The sequence below is a fragment of the Melanostigma gelatinosum genome, assembly GCF_949748355.1.
Source record: "Melanostigma gelatinosum genome assembly, chromosome: 1".
Taxonomy (NCBI): Eukaryota; Metazoa; Chordata; class Actinopteri; order Perciformes; family Zoarcidae; genus Melanostigma; species Melanostigma gelatinosum.
This window is the reverse complement of record NC_136634.1, coordinates 29,693,832-29,716,490: the sequence shown is the minus strand read 5'-3', so window position 1 is coordinate 29,716,490 and position 22,659 is coordinate 29,693,832. Positions and strand designations below refer to the sequence as shown.

At 40.3% G+C, this 22,659-nt stretch overlaps 1 protein-coding gene across 1 annotated transcript in view; it reads left to right on the top strand.

The window, feature by feature from the left end:
• The window catches only part of LOC306797681 (NT-3 growth factor receptor-like), a gene marked incomplete at both ends in the record, with an annotated part of 225,650 nt that overhangs the window by 74,147 nt on the left and 128,844 nt on the right, over window positions 1-22,659 (top strand). The window contains one exon of the mRNA XM_079297062.1: window positions 14,345-14,416. Coding sequence (XP_079153188.1) covers window positions 14,345-14,416 — 72 coding nt within the window. The remainder of the gene's footprint in view (window positions 1-14,344; window positions 14,417-22,659) is intronic.

The following is a 22,659-nucleotide window of genomic DNA, read 5'->3' as shown; positions in this document are numbered from 1 at the left end:
CACGCGAGGTGTTATACCTGTCAATCAAAACACCTGTTTACTCCCTTTTTAGTAGCTTACTTTAAAACTACTTTCATCCACTATACGGTCCATTGGTTTGGGTGTTTTTTTGTAGATATCGTACAGCTGGTAACAAAATTATGTTTTTCATAGCGCTGACTGCATGGTATAAATTTTAGGATCGTGATGTGAGTCTTTTACCCCTTGACCAACACTTTGGTCCATGACATGGCATCTTAAAAAAACTAATTTAGGGTACTCTGAGCTTCCCTCTTGTGTATGCTATACAAAAGTCCCATTTACACTTGTCATCTCAAGTATCATATTGGAAAACTGGGATATATTTACGTTTAGCCACTTTTTCTCTGTTGTCTGAGCCACATTAACAATCTGATTGCATAATCTAGCCCATGCTAGATGCAAATCAAGCTCGGCCCTTCTCCAGTCTAGAGGGCTTTGGTATTCGCCTGAAGCTGTTTGGTAACTGCCAAAAACACCAGAGGAAGAACTAGTTAGCTAGTTTAGCCTAACCTGTTTAAGTTAGCTTAACTGTTAGCTGGAGGTAACTTATAATTGTCATATTCACTTTAAGTTGTTGCTTTTTATTCTGGCATCATGTTAGCTAAAATATTGGTGAAATTCTACTGCAAACAAACATGCATGTAAACATAATAGGCAATGAATAAATTCATGTCCCTACATTGTACGATAAATCAATGACGTAAAAATGATTAAGGTCATGTCCATGTATTGTACGATAAGTTGATGACGTAAAAAGAAATGAGGTCATGTCCATATACGGTACGATAACTCAATGACGTATAAAAGGAGTGAAGTCATGTCCAGATATCGTACGATATGTTGATGTACAAATTATTGAGGTCATGTCCCTATATCATTGGACAAGTGGATAACGTAAAAATTGTTGAGGTTGTGTCCATAAAGCGTACGATAAGTCGATGACGTAAAAAGGATCAAGCTTATGTCCCTATATCGTTTGATAAGTGGATAGCGTAAAAAGGATCAAGTTCATGTCCGTATGTCGTTCGAGGCCTATAGGGGCCCTTTTCCACCACTGCTTCCTCACCCACATAATTCACTCAGTGGTTTCACTGATCACGGATCAGATAAACACTACAACAGCTCATTCTGTGTTGCAATCGCTGATGCTGCTGTGGTTTTAATGTGACAGGGAGAGAGAGATGGCCAATTTCAGTGTCACTAAAGCTGTTGTCATCACAGGGGACAGACCATGTAAACGGTTACTTCCACATGTCATACAGATGTAGATACATTGAAGGAACAGTAAAGGTTACATATGTGTCTAGCTCCGGAGGTCGGCCTTTTTTAATATCAGTCACTCCACGTGTCTTGTAGAGATTGGATTAATGGTTAAACTATAGGCTAGGCAGAAGACAAAGCCCCCAACAAGGGGTTTGGAGTGCACCAATCAAAGTCAGACATCTGAATTCAAGTTTATGGAAGATAATGTATTACTAAACAGCGCATTACACTGACAATAAACTCAGGCAATATAACTCTGGGTGAACCGAGGCCAAAACAACAAACAAAAGAATTCTGCCTCCCCAAAAATGCTGTTTAACCCTATACAAACAAACAAAAACACATTTATTAAATCTTGCTCCCTAGGATATGTAAACCAACCAAAGCTCACCCCTACAGCTTCAGGGCTATTTACAGACAAAAGTGGATGATTTAAAAGTCGCACCAATATTCTAAACACAAACTAGGGCTAAGCCTAGCGTGATCTGTCAGAATGCTGTCACCGAAACACTGGAAACCTGGCACATTTTTAAAAGGCAGGATGTGATGAATGGGCCAGCAGCAGACACTCCGCAGGCCAAGCCCTCGACTCCAGCCAGTCAGACAGAGGTTGAGGACAAAGATCCTCACAGGACAGTACACACTCTCTTACTCTTAATTCAAAAAAGGTTTTACACCTTTAGAGCAATACACACCTGACCACTCATGTGTGCACAGACACGTTTCAATGCCAGAGGTCAATTGTACGCACAATACAACAGGGATGTACTGTCGGTGAACCGTGAGGTTGTCAGTCTCTGAAAACCTCAGATTTTCACATGGACATCCTCCTCCCATTCATCTTCTTACCTTCTGAATACTGTCAAGCTTGAGAGAACAGATGTGATGCAAACGCCAAACCTCATGCAAACTGACATGCGTTTGGAAACAGAAAAGAGCTGAGTAAACCCTTTGACTTCTGTTAGATGGGACTTCATGGTACAGTAGAAGACAAGCAGCACAAATGACAATCTGCAACCAGTGTCACTGAGAAAGACGCCACATTTAATTTATATATATCTGAGATTATTGTGATTGAAGCATAGACTGTATATAAGAAATGTACGTAGTTGTCGTGACATCACCGGTTTGGGTTGTGGACTACAATTTTGAAGCCTCAAGTTCCACATTTTGGCCATCACCATCTTGTTTTTTAGCAACCAGTGAACGTATGTGACTATATTTGGACCACTCCTAAAGAAGTCCTTTAGACTCCGCAAAACAATGAAAAAGTATTGGCCAATATCAAACCTCCCAGTAAAATAATTGAGAAAGCATTTTTCCAACAGCTGACCAACTTCTTGGCCATAAATAACTGCTTTGATGTCTTCCAGTCAGGCTTTCGACAGCACCACAGCACTGAAACTGCTCTGTTAAGGTTTTCAACGACATCCACTTAAACATAGACAATGGCAGAATTTCAGTCGTAGTATTACTGGATCTCAGTGCTGCATTCGACACGGTCGGCCATGCCATACTCCTAGAAAGACTAAAAATCTGGGTGTGACTCTCTGGCACAGCACTTAACTGGTTTGAATCCTACTTGAAGGGCCGAGAATACTTTGTGTCTGTAGCTGATTACACATCAGAGCTGACTAAAATGACATGTGGTGTTCCCCAAGGTTCAATACTGGGGCCTCTTCTGTTCAACATCTACATGCTTCCACTAGCTCAGATTATGGAAAACAACAAAGTGTGTTATCATAATTATGCAGACGACACACAAATCTACATAACTATGTCACCAGGGGACTATAATCCCATACAAGGGCTGGGTAACTGCATTGAACAAATCAACAACTGGATGTAACAGAATCTTCTTCAATTAAACAAAGATAAAACAGAAGTAATTGTTTTTGGTACCAACGACGAACGATTGAAAGTCAGTGCTCAGCTTCAATCACTGATGTTAAAAACCACAAACCAAGCCAGAAATCTAGGTGTAGTTATGGATTCAGACCTCAACCTGAACAGCCATATCAAGACAATTACAAAATCAGCCTATTATCACCTGAAGAATATATCAAGGATTAGAGGACTTATGTCTCAACAGGATTTGGAAAAACTTGTCCACGCATTTATCTGCAGCAGACTGGACTACTGTAACAGTGTGTTTACAGGTCTCTGTAAAAAGTCCGTCAGAACGCTGCAGCTCGAGTCCTCACTAAGACCAGGAGGGTGGATCACGTCACTCCAGTTCTGAGGTCTTTGCACTGGCTTCCTGTCCAACAAAGAATTGACTTTAAAATCCTGCTGTTGGTTTACAAAGCACTGAATGGTTTAGGGCCAAAATACATCTCTGATCTGCTGCTACCTTATGAACCATCCCGACCCCTCAGGTCGTCTGGGACCGGTCTACTTTCTGTTCCCAGAGTCAGAACTAAACATGGAGAAGCAGCGTTCAGTTTTTCTGCTCCACATATCTGGAACAAAGTCCCAGAAAGCAACAATAATCCCTTTAGGCTTTGGGTGACAATTGTTTTAAATGTATTATTTGAGGTTTAGGCAAGGCAAGTTTATTTGTATGGCAAATTTTATACGTTATATTTATTTTCTTCATTTACTGAATCAACCAAAAACGCTATTCATTTCCAGCAAACAAACACTGAATTCTCCAGATCTGAATTAGTTTGAACCAATCTAACAACATCCATTCAAGTTGCAGGAGAAATCAATGAAGAACTTAGATTACCGAGCTTTATATTATTTAGCACTACTTTGTTGTAAAAATGGCATTACATCAGGTGAAGAATTCAATATGACTTGTTTAGGGATCGGAACTTAACGATTTGGGACTTGACACGGGATTTGCATTTTTTGAACTGGGAATTGAGTGCAACGACTTTGATTCTACTTGCGATTTGCAAAACAATGACTTGGTTCCACCTCTGTCTGATCGCACCAGTTTCTTATGACGACTGATGTTAGCTGATGTTAGAAAAATGTTGGTAGATATTGCTTGGCAACTGAGTAAGGCAAGGCAAGGCAAGTTTATTTGTATAGCACATTTCAACAACAAGGTAATTCAAAGTGCTTCACATAAAACCATTAAAAGCATCAAAACATAAGGCAAAAGAAAAGGAGATTTCAAAAACAATTAAAAAACAGTGTAAGAAATAAAATTCAGTAGTAAAATGCAGAAATGCAGGAAATTGATTAATATATTAATTGAACGTGGTTCAATGAAAGGCAGCAGCAAACAGAAAAGTCTTCAATCTTGATTTAAATGAGCTGAGGGTCTCAGCAGACCTGCAGCTTTCTGGGACTTTGTTCCAGATATGTGGAGCAGAAAAACTGAACGCTGCTTCTCCATGTTTAGTTCTGACTCTGGGAACAGAAAGTAGACCGGTCCCAGACGACCTGAGGGGTCGGGATGGTTCATAAGGTAGCAGCAGATCAGAGATGTATTTTGGCCCTAAACCATTCAGTGCTTTGTAAACCAACAGCAGGATTTTAAAGTCAATTCTTTGTTGGACAGGAAGCCAGTGCAAAGACCTCAGAACTGGAGTGATGTGATCCACCCTCCTGGTCTTAGTGAGGACTCGAGTAACTTCACTGAAGACTCTTCACCACCTTTACTACTGTTACAACACCTTTTTAGCATTATGTCATTGAAGGCCTTAATGTCTGGTGGTCAGCAAAAGCGACAGAGTCGCACTTTAAAGTATGAGAAAATAATTGGACGTTGTCACCCGGGTTATATCGAATTTGGCTTGAGACTTAAAAATTTGTATCCAAAAATCTTTTATGAGTTTGGAGGATCTGATGAAAGATGCTAATCAGTTGCTTATTAGTTAATGTAGTTTTGGGAGCCAAATGAAGGCATCGTCATGCAGCTGTAAAACTTTATAATTACTATATCATAAGCTCAATGCCTTTTTGTGAATCGGACCTTGAGACGGTACAGATGGCGGCCACAAGTGATGCGCAATTTGTGGTGCTATCAGCGGCCGCAATCCATTCTTTGTGAATTTGCTACAACCTCAGAGAGAGAGAGAGAGAGAGAGAGAGAGCTGGTTTTGGCATCAAGTGCTACCATTTTAACCTTCACGTGCTGTAGGATTCTAACGCACACATTTACATGCATGCACTCGGTGCTCACATGTATACACACCTGCACTTGTGCAAGTACACACTGCCTCTCTAAACAGCATAAACACACACACACACAGCCCGTGACCTTCTCATAGTCATGACTCATTCTAAATAAAACACTCCACACACAAATTCCTCACGTGTGTGTGGATTGTTTTAAATATAAGGCCGCCTTATTGTAGTCAGGTTGACCTTTTCCAAAGGACACCTTCTGCATGTAGAGAGGGCTGAGTGTATGCGTGTGTGTGTTAGCTTCTATAGACCCCCGCCCGACCACTTCGCTCTGCTGCCTCGGGGCGACTGGTTGCCCCGTCGCTCAGAGGTCCCTGCGGCCGATCGACCGGTCGCGGCTGTTTTCTGTCCTGGCCCCACAGTGGTGGAATGAACTCCCCACTGACATCAGGACAGCCGAGTCGCTGCCCATCTTTCATCAGGCTGAAAACTCACCTCTTCAAGAAGTACTACCCTGAGCCGTCCACTCAGCACTTATTGTATTCATACTAGTTTGTTGCACTTATTGTATTTGTATTAGTTTGTTTGTTTCTGTACTTTTGCTCTTAGATGCTTGTTATAAAAGGAGATGCACTTATGCCTTCTGGTGACTATAGTTCTCTTGAATACCGATGTTGAATACACTTATTGTAAGTTGCTTTGGATAAGAGCGTCTGCGAAATGACTGTAATGTAAATACACATCCTACAGTATGTGTGCCACTTAGTGGCTGCTGTGATCCAAAGGGCCTTCCAGTGTTATGAGTGTGTACATTTATAGCAGAGGAGGGCAGAGGGAATTACAGTCCTTCTCCTGGCACAGTGAGAGCATCGCCCTTTGCATTAAAGAGGGCTGCATGTAAAACCCTCACAGGTAATCATGATGTCTTAATAATGTTTTGATATAATTTATTTTAAATAATGTGTTTAATATTGTTTGTACTGGAAAGCTGATGAGCAAAGAAAGCCAAGAAACAGTTTGTTCAAAGAAAAATAACTTTCCCCCCCCCCCCAACTTTTTAGGCTATTCATTAATTGTTAGTTGTTTTAATTGCCTTTAGAATTACTACAAATGAGATTATTTTACTGCTTTACCAAAATGAATGAATTGAAGTTTAAACTTTCTACTGTCGACAGTAGCCATTACAAATACAAAATAACTATTACCTCCAGTCCCATATCATATAATCTCCCTACTGCATGCACACAGACACATGTATGGCATGACGATATATATATATTGCTGTGGTGGTGGAATAAAATGTATTTGGTGTCTACATCTTTTGGGAATTATCTAGTGATGGAGGTAGCTATAAAACGCAGCTTTCTCTGATTTTTATTTTCATATTATATTGAAAACTTGAAAACTTTCTTCGGAGGGAGTCAGCTGCTTAACATCCGGCTGTAAAAGATTTAAAACATTTTAACTTGGGAGGGCAGTGTCATCTGTTACCATTGTCTGTGTTCTCTGCTGACCTCACCGAACACCATATCTGGTTTGCCGTCTGTCTGATGCCATGTGAATGCAGCATAAACCCTGTGTTTGTGTGTTTGTGTGTGCGTGTGTGAGTCACAAAGAATGTTTATTCCCAGCGTTGGCGTCTTGAGTAACATGCATGTGATCTTGATTTATGAGCATGGCAAGTCCAAACCTCTGGGACCAAACGACTCCAAACACAAGCTGAAGATTCATTCTTCACAGCTGATATCTACACGTTTGCTCTCAGCCCTCCGGGAGAGAGACTCCTGTGAGTGTGTGTTTGCTCATTATTCGGAGTGTAATCCTGTTGTGAATATGCATGCTGGCACCTAATTTAGGCGCTCGACGTTTGCATGATAACTCACTGGGAATATGTCATCTCGGCTTGCAAACCCGTACAAATAATACTGACTCCTGTTACTGATGATGCAGTGTAGTGTCAGACCCTTTCCTCGGTAGAATAAGTCATGTGCAGTGTTAAAACTAGCGCCAAAGAGCCCAAGGGCCCTCCAAGCCATGAAAGGGCCCCTACGTCCCATAGATGGGCCTGTGCGTCATTGTTTCATTGGTTTTGTAATTAGCGCCATGGGCTCCCGCATCTGGGCAGCTTGTAAGGAGTGTGATTTGTGTAGCTGCTTGTGTTTCACTCCGGCCATCTGACGGAGAAGACACACGAAGCAAAAAAAACAGTCTGTGACTGGGAGAGATTATGAAACACAACATTGTTCCATACAAATACAAAATGCCCCCCTTTGCTCAGCTGGCACAGTGTTTCATAGAGGTCATCAAAGAATGAAGAGTCACTCGGGTCAAATAATTAATTGTGGCAGCTGATAGCACCATGGATTTTGCCTGAATTGCAACATCTATCTGCCCAATCTCAAGGTCCGATCAGCTGCATATATAGACTGTATATAAGAAGTGGACGTAATATTCAACTGCATGCTCCATTTGTCCATCGTACAAAACCCAGTTAGGTGAACCTTTGAAGAGCCGGTTGCAGTTAGTAGTTAGCATTGACTCATTTCTGAGAAAAGGCTTCAGCTTAGTTACTAATAGCTATACACATGGAGTATAAATACTTGCGTACAATACCTCAAAACTATGCTCATAATATGAGTGTGTGAGTATTATATGAAATTGGGACACAGGAGTGTATCAGATCTGTTGGACGGCGTCTCAGTCAGATGCCATGAAAGGAATTATTTTGGAGAGCTGCATCATTCCCTAGACACAGAGATGACATTCATCCTCTTGTTCCTATCCTATGATGTACTAATGTTGTGAGACAATTTGTCACAGCGCATGTGTGCGTGTTTATTACCTGCTTATCTCCTGTTCACCAAGTTTGAAGGTGACTCTGGAAAGAAACCACACGTCTCTCCTGATGTTCTCCCGCGAGTCTCTTTCTCATTCTCACCATCAGTGTCACCTCCTTCTCCTCATTTGTCTTCCTCTCTCCTCTCCCTTTGTTGTTTTTGTCTCACTTGCTGTTATTGTTGGAATGCTGTTAAGCATTCCAACTTTTGTTATCCTGTTTCTTTATTCAACTTCTATTTCTTCCGTGCCCCTCTTCTCCTCCTTCATTTTTTAAGCTACAGAAACCGTTCAACTATTAAAATGTTCAGCTCTTTCACCAGAGGTGTGCTATGACTTTTTATATTTCTAACCTTTAAACTTTTTGAATTATTAAGCTTTTTATTTTTTCAATAGGATCTCTATGGAGAATATTTTCAAATGGCTTCAGGCACACAGGTGTTCACGATTGAGCCAATTAGTGACGTTGATAAACACACAGACTCACAGACACATGTGCACATACACTCCTCTCCCTCTCTCTCTGTGTGTCTCATACAGTCATTCAGGTCTTAGGGATCTTCAGAGGTATTTCCCCCCTCCTCCACCCCCCCACACACACATGCCATTTTAAAATAAATGCCCCACAGAATGAATCCTAACTGAAATGCTTGTGATGAGCCTGTCATTTAATAACCGGTTTGTGTTTATCTAACATTATGATTCTGTCTCCTCTCCCCTTCTCCCCCACACCACACACCCCATTTCAAAATAAAAGCCCCAGAGAGTGAATTCTAACTGAACTGCTTGTGATGAAGCCTGTAATTTAATAACCTCTGTTTATGTGTCAAACATGATGATTATGTCTCCTCTCCCCCTCCCTCCCCCACCCAGTCCCACCCTTTCAAAATAAAAGCCCCATGGATTAACTGTATGTAAACATTAAGCTCAAAATTCGGCTTTTTTGTTGAAATAATGAATGCTCTTACTAATACGGCGACAACTACTACTGCTGCTAATATTTCTAGTATTACTACGACTACTGCTGCTACTACTTCTACTACAACTTTTGCTGTTGCTACTATTACTAGTGCTATTACTGCTACCATCAATATTATCACTACCACTACTGCTATTACTACCACTACAACTATTACTTGTACTACAACTGCTACTACTGCTATTCATGCTACTACCAGTACTAATACTACGACAGCTATTAGTACGACTGCTACTAGTACTACCACTACTGCAATTAAAATACTGCCATTACTTTTACTACTACTACTGTTATATTAAATACTACGACCACTACTACAGCTATTACTACTACTACTGATACTAGGCTACTACTTCTTCTAAATACTACTACTTCTTCTAAATACCAATACTTCTTCTTAATACTAATACTTCTACTACTAATGATACTTCTACTACAACTACGACTTATACTACTACTATTACAAATATCACTACTGCTACGACTACTACTTATTCTAATGCTACTAATACTTCTACTACTAATAATACTTATACTTCAAATACAACTTCTACTACTATTACTACAAATGTCACTACTTCTGAAATTTGTTTAAGCTACAGAAATTGTTCAAATATCAAAATGTTCAGCTCTTTCAGGAGAGGGGTGCTTTGACTTTTCATATTTGTAATCTTTAAACTTTTTGAATTAAGCTTTTTGCAATTTTCTTTTGAATGGGATCTCTCTGGAGAAAATCTTCAAATCCTGTTATACTTCTTCAACTTTCAAAGCCTTCTTCTTCCTCATACTTTCAGCTACAGACACCATAGTTAGACGTTTCAACTAGAAGGTGTTTCAGCAGTGCAGTTTAAATGCTTTCGGGCTTCAACATTGTTCAGACAGATCTCCCATTTCTTAATTTTCAGCAATTTTTTCACAATTAATTTCAGCTTTCAGCATTCCAACGCATTTTCAGCAGGAAATGCATTTTCTAGTTCCACTATTTCTTCCGTCCCCCCTTTTTTGAAACTCTTCTTCTTCATTTTTAAGCTTCAGAAACCGTTCAACTATCAAAATGTTCAGCTCCTTCAGCTCTGCTATGACTTTTTCTATTTCTAACCTTTAAACTATTTGAATTAAGCTTTTAGCAACTTTTTTTTGAATCGGTTTCTATGGAGAAGATTTTCAAATCCTCTTAAACTTCTTTAACTTTCAAATCCTTCAACTTCCTCATACTTTCAGCTAAAGACACCATTTCAACTTTCAAATGTTGAGAAAACCCTGAACTATTGCCGCAGAATTCAGCTTTCCGATATCTTTTAAACTTTTTGAACTGCAGCAATTTAACTTTTATGATTTTTCAGCCCTTTTCTGACTTTATAATGGGTGTGTATTGCACAGCTTAGAGTGTGTGATGTCACCGCTAGAGTGAAGAGCAGCTTGAGATTCTTGTGAAAAAAACATTTGTGTTTTGCCACTGTGTCCACAATCTTCACTCTTCATGCATAATTTCTGGATGTAAAAGTAGCTAATATTGTCCTTGTCGGATATAAAAATTACTGTGGAATCCCACAGATTTCCACAGAAGCCGTTAATTGAGAGGAAACCCAACTTTCTGCTCCATAGAGACCAATGTTAAATTTTGCTTCAAAAACATCTTCCACAGAACAAGGTACCCCATTTCTAGATCGCCAGTTAAGCCACATTTTTTACACTACAGACACAATTTTCCATGAAATGGCTTCAGGCACACAGGTGTTCACGATTGAGCCAATTAGTGATGTTGATAAACACACAGACTCAGACACACATGCACTCCTCTCTCTCTCTCTGTGTCTCATAGTCATTCAGGTCTTGGAGACTTTTAGAGGACACCCCCCCCCACACACACACCATTTTAAAATAAAAGCTGCACACACATGATTTAGAGATATACGTGTTGCAGCTCAGCCAATCAGATATGAGTATTCTGATAAGTTTCCTGATTCGAGTGACAGGGAGAGGCGAGGAAAGACATGGCAGAGCAGGACAATAGTCCTGTAAGCTGTAAAAGATAAAACATATTACAATCTTCAAATGAGAAAGTTTGCCAGATATATCAGTCTCTCTCTCGAATTATTTCTTCTCTCTCTCTCCTTGTCTGTCTTTCTCTCTCTCACGCTCTCTCTCTCACTAATTATTTTCTCTCTCTCTCGCTCGCTCCCTCGCTCTCATACAGTCATTCAGGTCTTAGAAACTTTTAGAGGAACCCCCCCACACACACACACACACACACACACACGCACACCCCATTTCAAAATAAAAGCCCCAAAGAGTGAATTCTAACTGAAATGCTTGTGATGAAGCCAGGCATTTAATAACCTGTTTATGTGTTTCAAACTTTATGATTATGTCTCCTCTCCCCCTCTCCCCCCCACCCAGCCCCACCCTTTCAAAATAAAAGCCCCATGGATTAACTATTTAAACAAGCTCAAAATTAGGCTTTTTTGTTCAAAGAATGAATGCTCTTACTAATACTGCGACAACTACTACTGCTGCTGCTAATATAGTATTACTACTACAATTATAACTTTTGCTGTTGCTACTATTACTGCTACTGCTATTACTGCTACCATCAATATTATTACTACCACGACTACTATTACTTATATGACAACTGCTACTACTACTACTGCTATTCATGCTACTAAAAGCAGTAATACTACTACAGCTATTAGTACGACTGCTACTAGTACTACTACTACTGCTACATATTCTACTGCCATTACTATTACTACTACTACTGTGATATTAAATACTACGACCAATACTACAGCTATTACTATGACTACTGATACTACGTCTTCTACTACTTCTAATTACTAATACTTCTACTACTAATAATACTTCTACTACAACTACAACTTCTACTACTACTACAAATATCACTACTACTACTACTAGTAGTTATTCTAATGCTACTAATACTTCTACTAATAATACTTCAACTACAACTTATACTACTACAAATATCACCACTGATGAATTTTTTTAAGCCACAGAAACTGTTCAAATATCAAAATGTTCAGCTCTTTCAGGAGACGTGTGATAAGACTTTTCATATTTGTAATCTTTAAACTTTTTGAATTATTAAGCTTTTTGCAATTTGTTTTTGAATTGGATATCTATTTTCAGCAATGTTTTTGCGATTAATTTCAGTTTTCAGCATTCTAATGCATTTTCAGGAGGAAATGCTTTTTCTAGTTGTCTCAAGCTATCATCAGTCATGCTGTTATTTCACAAATGAATGATCTGATTACCCAGTGTTAACAAGTCATGATCACAAGATGATGGGCCTTCAAAAGGTCTTACAAACCACGACTTTCAAGGATTATATTTAAGTAAACATTAACACAAGGGCATCTTAAGGACAGATTAAGGAATTTAGGGTTTGTCCTGTATCAGTGCGGTTTAAAAATGCAACATGCAAATTGAGCAAAATTTTGTGGTGGGATTTCTATGAAATTGACGCATGTCTGACTTTGACACTGGAGACCACTGTTTGCATACCATAGAGGCAGCAGCTCAGAAAACATTCATACAGTATTGGTAGTTTTGGATGGCAGTGACAAACAACCTATTTTGTTGCTTTGGTATGAGGACTTGTTGGACAAACCTAGGATGTGAAATGACCTTCCATTAATGCCACCTTGAATGTGTGAAGAGGCTGGCAACATTCCACGTATTTCTTATTGTCAACAAGTCCCAAAAAGACGCAATCAAACAATCGTTTGCAGAGTAGGGGTGTAAGCATATATCACAGATCGAAAATTACAATTGCCATTAGTGCATCTCTACAAAATATCACTTGATACACGTGTGTTGTGTGGTTATGTTTTTTGATACTGTATAGATTCACAAAAACAGATATTTAATTAATAGTTAACATGCAAAGATTTGTGGTAGATCCCACTCGTTTTTCTCCAATTTTATGCGTATGGCGGTGAGTTCCACAAAAACGCAATATATCAGCTTCCTTAAAGTATCGCAATATAAACAAATATATTGAATCGTAACCCCTATATTATCATAAGTATTGTATTGCATATCCTGTTGTTTGGGCCTAATTTACAGTGTTGAGCAACATAATCACATCCTGGATTTTGTTTAGAGGTATTGTTTTTTGAGGGAATGTAGTATTTTTATTCATGCACTGCACAGGACTCTTTTACAATTAAAGACTGTCGACAGTCTTCAATTGTCTTTTGTCTTTAACTTGGACACTTATCTTTATCTAGCCTTGCGAATGCAATAAAACCATGAAACAGTACCGTCGTTGCTTCCACAGGATCAAATATTTTGGCAGGAAACAAATATAAAACCTCATACAATCACTATCAATTTTTTGATATATTTGACTTGCTAAATGCATCTATTATGAACAGTTTCTCCATACACGTTTTTTGCTCTTGTGAGCATTTGTGGCGACAAACAAAATCTCATTTTGACGGTCCCCAAAGAAATAAGTTATTCCAAAGAGTGATGATTGAATCAACATCACTTGTGACAGGAGGAGCTCTGCAGTGCTGCGACAGTGGAGGATGTGGGGTCATTGCATATTTCGCTTCATAGCAGAGGAACTGAAGTCTGTAATGTAATCAAACTCTGATGTCAAGAGTGGAATATGATATTTATCAGCAGCGTTTACTGACACATCTGAAGTTTGACACACACACACACACACCCTGGAGACTTTAATAATCTCATCGACGTTAATAACGAGGTGATTTGGATTCCAGCGGGTTTCTCATCCCTTCACTCGCACCAGCCTGAGCACCTCTCCATGGTTGTCTCCACGTTGCCATGGAGACAAACACCTGTGTTTCCACTGTGCGTTATCGCGACCCAGAACGAATGAGTCGTGACCGTTCAAACACTGCTGTGTGTGTGATTTCCTCTGGGAGTGTGTGTGTGTACACAGTCATGTGCGTAATGTCGGTAAAAATCCTTGATTTCTTGTCCCTGTAAATCTTTTTATTACACGCTGCATTGGTGATGTCACTGTATGGGAAACATCAAACTCATAATCTGAAATCCAAATGAAAATACCCAGAGAGTCAACGACATGGAAGACTGTTATCCTCACTCTGTTGTCGTTTAGAAGTCAAGTTTCTAACCTCTATTTCTCATTCTCTCCCTCAGAAACCTGTCCAAGAACCCCACATTGACCTCTTTGTCCTGGCAGATCTTTGAACATCTGCAGCTCTTCGAACTGTAAGTTGACCATTGTTTTTTTTGGTTTCTTTTGTTACTGAAGGCACATTTTGCCCACACTTCCACCATAGTAAAAAGGGCTCTATAATGCCCCTTGTTTCCCTCCCATCAGGCTTTGGTCTGTCGATGAAGAAGACATTCAAGTTTCTTTAAAAAGAAACTGTGCATGTTTACCTGTATGCGAGTGGTTCATGACACTTGTTTTTCAGTTTAAAGTCATTGGGTGCAACAAACACACTTGTAATTACCATTAGGCAAAGCAGAGAATGGAGGGGTGTCAATAAAGATCTATTGTTGCATGTAATCAAGAGGCCTCATGTACACTAGCCTTCTACTTATAAATATTTGAAGAGCAATTTAGGAGGTTCCGTTCTCTTCATGGCTGGATCTGAGTGCGGTGCACGTCATCTTGTCAGGCTTCAAGTGATGAGTGTGGTTTAAACCAATCGGAGTCCTGGGAGGAGCTACAACGATGGTGGCTCCTGAAGAGGTTTGCATAGCTGCTGCAAAAGCATCATTAATATCACAAATGGAGTAAATACTCCATTCATTGAAAGAACAATCGATGTTTTCACTCTTCTCCCGACTGGCTTCGGCAAGAGTTTGCTTGGCAGACGGTTCATCCAATCACCTGCCAAGAATATGTTGAAAGCGCCGGCCTTTTTCCAAACAGCTTTCAATGTTGGTTTTCTTGAAAGCATCTGGCCGGTCCGATTAAGAGCTGAATCACTAAAGGTAGAATCTGTTCAAACACAAAGGTGGACATTTGTTTCCCAATTCTCCCAACATTTTAATGTGAACATAACTGTCAGAGTTGATATTTCCATGGACAGATGATGAGACAAAGGGCGCCTGGCAGGGGCGGACTGCCCATCGGGGATCCCGGGGGAATCCCCGGTAGGCCGACGGGGTTTGGGCCGGTCTCTGACATCGCCGGCCCCGACTATATTATATGCTTCACAGAACACGTTCAATTGACTCTAATACCGAAAGTCAATAATCAGTGAAAACTGTATCAACAGTATAAACTGACATTATACTCCTCGCGATCCGAGGACGCCATAGCACGGCTGGACACTACGGTGCTTTTAAAACGTTTCTCCATAACCGCGGTCTGCGGCGTGCGGTCGTGCCGGGCGACGGTCAGGGCGGGACCGGCGGAGGTGCGAATGGCCGCCGTAGACCGGCGAAATACATGCCGTGTATTGAGCGGGCAGCGCGCCGTGTATTGTGTGGGCCGGTCTGACAATAACTCCCGGGCCACTTTTTTCCCCCAGTCCGCCCCTGGCGCCTGGGAACAGATATCCTACAAAAGGAGCAAGACACCCGTACTGAAAGACTACAATCGGTGTCGCTTTAAGGAAAATACTAATTATAAAAACAAAGCACTGTTTTCTAAAGCTGTGCTGCTGTTCTGATTTAAAACTAATCAATACATACAACTTCTGAACTACCGGACAATGCTGCGTTAGCGACCTGTCAATCACAAGGTAGCCACGCCCTAAATCATACTTTTTCTTTTTGGTCTATTTGACTCTAAATGGACCATCATTTACTAAATGAACATCATTGTAACCGGTTATATATGGACCCAAATGCAACACACACGATTCCAGGGATCGTTACAAACTTGCAGATACAGCAGGCAGAGTTAATCAGAGTCAGGAACAGAAGGCTGGTGGGTTTACCGGGAGTCAGGCGAGATGGGTAGACCAGGGACAGGCAGGATCGGTAACAGGAGATCAGTCTGTGATAGAGTGCTGGAGAGTCTGGCATAGAAAAGCAAAGAACACTCTGGCAATGTGTGTCAGGGAGGCAGGAGTCGATATAGTGGCTTGATTAGTGATCAGAGACAGGTGAGTGAACAAGTGGATGGACATAGAGATGGATGGATAGATGTGGATGGATGGATATATGGGTGGATGGCTGGATGGATGACATAGAGATGTGTGTGTGTGGGTGGGTGGATGGATGGATGACATAGAGATGTGTGTGGGTGGGTGGATGGATATAGTGATGGATGGATATAGTGATGGATGGATAGAGAGATGGATGGATGGGTGGATAGATGTGGGTGGATGGATATAGGGGTGGATGGCTGGATGGATGACATAGAGGTGTGTGTGTGTGGGTGGGTGGATGGATGGATGACATAGAGATGTGTGTGGGTGGGTGGATGGATATAGTGATGGATGGATATAGTGATGGATGGATATAGAGATGGATGGATGGGTGGATAGATGTGGGTGGATGGATATAGTGATGGATGGATATAGAGATGGATGAATGGGTGGATAGATGTGGGTGGATGGATATAGAGATGGATGGATAGATGTGGATGGATGGATATAGGGATGGATGGGTGGATAGATGGATCACTGGCTGGATATAGATGATAGATGGATATAGAGATGTATGGATGGATATAGGGGTGGATGATGGATGGATGGATATAGAGATGTATGGATGGATATAGGGGTGGATGATGGATGGATGGATATAGAGATGTATGGATGGATATAGGGGTGGATGATGGATGGATGGATATAGAGATGGATATAGGGATGTATGGATGGCTTGATGCTGATGGATCAATATAGAGCTCTCTCTCTCTACCTGGGATAGTTACAGTATTTGCTAATAATATGGCATTTCAAACTATGAGCCTGTTCAGGCTGCTGGGGGTATTTCCAGTGTTGCGTGGGTAGTGTGGGAGACGCACACACACACACACACACACACACACACACACACACACATTAGAGGTAACCTGGGAATGTTTGTACTTCTGGATCCGTATGAGCTATTTCTGGTTTTATGAATCACGTTTTCACACCAAGTGTTTAACAGCTTTTATAGACATGTGGACATGAGGAATTCATTTTCTAATAGCTACGAGTAGAGTTAAATGACAGCATATTTTATCGTGGAATTACATGATTTCCATCCTCTCTTCCTTCTCTTTCCTGCTTCCGTGTCTCAGTCCGCATTTTAATCCAGCTGCCAAACTCAACTTAGTCAAACCTTTTTAAATGTCATGAAAAATATAACTTTCCTTCAGAAGTGATTGAAGCAAATAAGTGAAAGGAACTTCCCGCAGAAATGTGGGAGTTGGAGTCTTTTAAGTACAGATAAGTTCCTGAGCCTCTCTCTGTGCATTTATAGACGTGTAGTTTTGAGGACAGCAGTGTTAATCTTCATGAGCAGCCGGAATGGTTGTCTCACAGGTTTGACACACAGCAGCTGGTTAGGTATTTAAAAAATTTAAAAATAAAAACACCTCATCATCCCACCACCTGTTTTATTAGTATTTTTAAATGAGCAAGAAAGAATGAAAAAAAGTGAAATGAATGATGAAATAAATTTGGAACCAACCTTAAAAATAGGTAGGCTATATTGTAATAGAATGCATTAAACAATAACAGAAAACATTTAAACAATGCTTAGTATTTATATCATCATATAACACCTATTACATTAAGTAAAATAACCTATTCTCATCCAATCACATACGAAATCAATTATTTGAAGTAAGGCTGTGTTGCTGTGAATTTTTCAATCAACATGTAATAGAAATCAATTAAAAATGTTTGGAGAGTTTGGGATATTTGTAAAATGTCTTTGACTTGAGGCGACTACAGGATGTTGAATTGTCAGGCAGAGTTTATAAGGGGTACCAAAGTTGGCTTTATTTTCTCTGTTTATATTTTTAACTGTTCAACTTAATGAGTGGATTTGTTTTTCTTTAATTTTTGTCATTCATTATTGAACTTTGCGCATAACAATGCGATTAATCGCGATTAAAAATTGTAATCGTTGCCCAGCACCAAAAAACGCATCATAACTTACTATTAATTGGTTGAGGCAAAACATACCAAAATAGTCACCCCTCCGACACAGAAGTTAATATGATCCCTACATCCAACATCAATGAAATGAATCAAAATGGTATTTCAGTCTGATCATCAGGCGACCAGTTAGTTAATGGCGATACATTTTACATGGTTACTGACTGGATCTAATATTTTCAAGTATTGTGCGATGAGACTGCGCCACAACCATTCATATTTGTACAACAAATTATTTTCGAATAACATAATTCATACATTGACTTTCTTTACTGACAAAATGCCATGGTCAAACATCTATTTCAAACATAATGAGACAGTGAGAGACACAGAGAGTACGTGAGGATTTATTTTAGTCTTTTGAAAGCAGGGCAGCTCCTCGGAGAAGAAGGGGCTGTCCTCTATGGAACAGATATGAATACAAATACTCACAAAGATGCAGTTCTCACAGTAGTCTGCACACGTATACACACAGTACAAGCATGCATTTACACCAATACTGCTGCTAACCCTGATAGTTCAGTGTATGTTAGACTTGGGGACTGAGAGGACATATGTGCAAAAGGAAGATATTTTTGGCTGGTCTTCACTTTCGGCTGGACCTTCAGTGCTGCTTGAGGGTTTAAACTTGTTGTTAGGGTTCCAGTCAGAATCAGGTTCTGTTGAAGGCAAGGGGTGGAATTGTGATAGTTCGGTTTAGAGCTAGGGGCTGGGAATGCAATATTATTGAGGATGACACAATGCAAATAGACATGTACAATCATATATTTGTGTGTACAAAAACTTTGTAGAAATGCCCAGAACCTCTCAGAAATGGACATTCATGGTCAATGTCCATGAATGCATCCATATTAGGGCATTGACTGTATTAGTGTCAACCCATCTCTGAATGGAGTTCTTGGTCTCCTGCATGCAGAATACATACAGAATACACAGCATGTACTCTGATGTGCGTCACAAGTGCAGGATCCATCCTCCTTACTCCCGCTGCTTTAAAGCAGTTTTATTTGCCCATTGACCTTATTCATTGCCTGATCTAGAGTGCTTCTGCATTGCGTCATTTTTTAAGAACACAAAATGTCGGAGCAGAACCTGACGGAGCCACAGGCCCAATCATCACAGATTTCACAGCAGATTGCTATTAATAAGTTAATGTAAATTACATTTTTTGTCTTACCTAGTTTAATGTTAAAAGCCTTCTCTTCGTTTGCTGGCCGTAATGCAGATAGTTCCGAATCAGAATCAGCTTTATTGGCCATGTATGAGAGAACAACAAAAAAGGACATTAAAGACAACAAAGTAGAACAGAGAAACTAAGCATAAACATTAAACGTGTAACTACTATGTACAATATAAATATTTATCAAAGAATATATATGAACATAACAACAACAATGGACAATGGATTTGGGATATTAGTGCAGAATGGTGGTAATCGTGCAAATGGTGGTAATAGTGCAGTATGTCTGATTACGTGATTATCAGAGTGACGGCCAGTGGAAAGAAGCTCTTCCTGTGTCTGGTGGTTTTGGCGTACAGAGCTCTGTAGCGCCTACCAGAGGGGAGGAGTTGGAACAGCTTGTGTCCAGGGTGTGAGGGGTCTGCAGAGATCTTTCCAGCCCGTTTCCTGACTCTGGAGGTGAACAAGTCCAGGATGGAGGGCAGGCTGGAACCAATGCATTTTTCTGCAGACCTGACAGTCGGTTGTAGTCTGATTCCGTCCTGTTTAGTGGCTGATCCAAACCACACAGAGAACAGACTGGATGATGGTGGAGTAAAACAGAAGTACAGGTTGTACTTCCTGAGCTGGCGTCCATCCGTCTTGCCAAGGAAAATGGTAAAACACCTCAGAGTTTTCTGTTTTTGCCTTGTTGCTGATTGAAACAGCAAGGCACCCATCTTGGACCCGATTGACCGTATAAGCCGTGGATCTGAACCCAGTCAGGTCTCGGGTCCTCTGGTCCTCGGGTTCGGGTGGACTAGTAAAGAAGTCTCGTGCGAAGATGAGGTGGAAAGGCCGGAATGTCCGAGTGCATATCTTGGACCGGTGGAGAATGACGAGACCCAGAGAGTTTTCCAGAAATGTGTAGAGAGGAAGTGAGACTGATGGCGGGGACAGTGAGATAAGACGTGTCCTCATGACAGTCGTCTACCCAACTCATGTTAATGTTTCTCCAATGACAACTTTGGGATTGTTTGGGGTTACATATAATCAATTTGGTGCTTATTATACTCAATTTAATTCAATTCATTTTTGTACAGCCCAAAATCACAAATTCTCCTCAGAGGGCTTTACAATCTGTACACATACGACATCCTCTGTCCCAGGACCCTCGCAACAGAACAGGAACAACTCCCCAAAAACCCTTTAACGGGGAGAGAAGAGGAAGAGACCTGTGGGAGAGCAGCAGAGGAGGATCCTCTATCAGGATGAACAGAAGTGCGATATATATCATGTGCACAGAATGAACAACATTACAGAGTTACAGCACATTCAATGCATATGACAGAACCACGGCAGGAGGCCAGACCAGGGTCCAGGTATCACCAGGATACAAGGAAACCTGCGAGGCGAGAAAGCACAAAGACTCCGGTGAAGAAGCAAAGTCAGTCATGTGCGTTAATGGTGTCATCCATTATAGACAGTTGCGCTGGTTTGTAGAGCACTTCCTGTTATTTAGAACTTTTCCTCACCTTTCAATTCCTAACTGTTTTTAAAGTCAAATTTCTCTGAACTGTGCTTGGTTCTGAGCCAAAAACTCATGTCAACTCTCATTGTCACCATTACAATACATTGTTGATTCAACAGCGTTACACCCTAATGAGACCATGGGATCAAATACTCATTCTCAAGTCAAGGTGACTAAGAGTGGCCCTGGCTTAATGGTGCTTAATGATGCTTAATGATCGTCAGAGCTCAGATTAAATTATGAAGCATTACGGTACAGCTGGAGGCAATAGGGCGTGGGACAAGTGTCTGAATAAAGAAATGAGAATTTGAAACGCGTGTGATGCTAAATCTTACCTTGAATGATTGAAAGCTTTTTGAGGCATTAAATGCAATCGAAAAAGGGAATATCTGATCGACAGAAACAAGTTATTAATCGGTGGGTAAAAGCCTGTGAGACGCTGGCAATTTTTAATGGCCTATTTGGAGCTGAGACATTTTCTACTTAATTGTGAATAAAAAGATCAATTAGAAACGCCAACACACCCAGATCCTGAAGGCCCTTGTCAACAAAGACAGAAAACACAGAAAGAGACAGAATGCCTATTTATATAGAAACATTTGTTATGGATTATATTCCCAATACAATGCAACATAGCCATACAATGCTGTGAACTGGAATTATAATCAAGAAAGTAGCAGTTTACTTAAAGGTAATTACAAAAGGGGAGCAGAGAATAGCTCGCCCTGGCCAACACTTATTTCCATAATAAAAACTAAATGGGAAATAGTTGGAAATGGATCCAATTAGGAGATTTGCATGAACCATAAATCAGATATAAAACATCCCTGACTCAAACATTTTCGCTATGCAGATCTGCAAACATGATAAAGGGAGAAAGAAGGAATTTCTAACAAGATCTACAGATTGTTGAATGGTTTGTATGACAACCAAATGACTTACTGCAGTGCATTGGAAGTGTGCAGAGTTATGGGACAGTGATCAATATCAACTTCACAAACCTTGTCGAGCTTTATAATAAGGAAGAATCTGAGTGGTCCAACGTGGTCCAACTGATTAAGGCAAGTTGCACTCTTTCCTAGATTTCACAAGCAACCGTGTCTTGACTTGATCTCAAACGGTTGGGTTATCTTCGGAAAAGTTATCTTGTTATTTTTTTGTGTTTTCCGAAGAATGTACAGCACCATGAGCGGTCAGGTCATGTTTAGGCAAAACTACTTGATTAGGTTGAGGTAAAGATTGTGCCTTTGATTAAAATAACTGTGTTCGAAACACCTTAACTTTAAGCCAAAAAAACCCACTACTTTATTAGGTTTAGGAAAATATTGTGGTTTTGGGCTGAAATAACAACGTATATGGCTTTGTCTTAACTGCAGAAGTTATGTGGCAACTAAGGCTACATCCATACTAATACGTTTTTTAATTCAAAACAAAAACCATCTCCATCCACACGTGCATTTCAGCATCGATTTCTGTCTAGACTAACAAGCCTGAAAATGAATATCACACGACTATTCACGTACACTGGGCATGTGGGTGCCGGTGTAAACAGGAAGTAGATTGGTTGCTTAGTTTAAAAACAAATATGACAGAGTAATATAGTCGTCTTTAATAATGAACGGATCTTCCTCTAAAACCTTCCTCTATAAACTTAAACAGACAAATTTCGTAAAAAGTTTTACAAATTACATTTTTCAGACTTAGT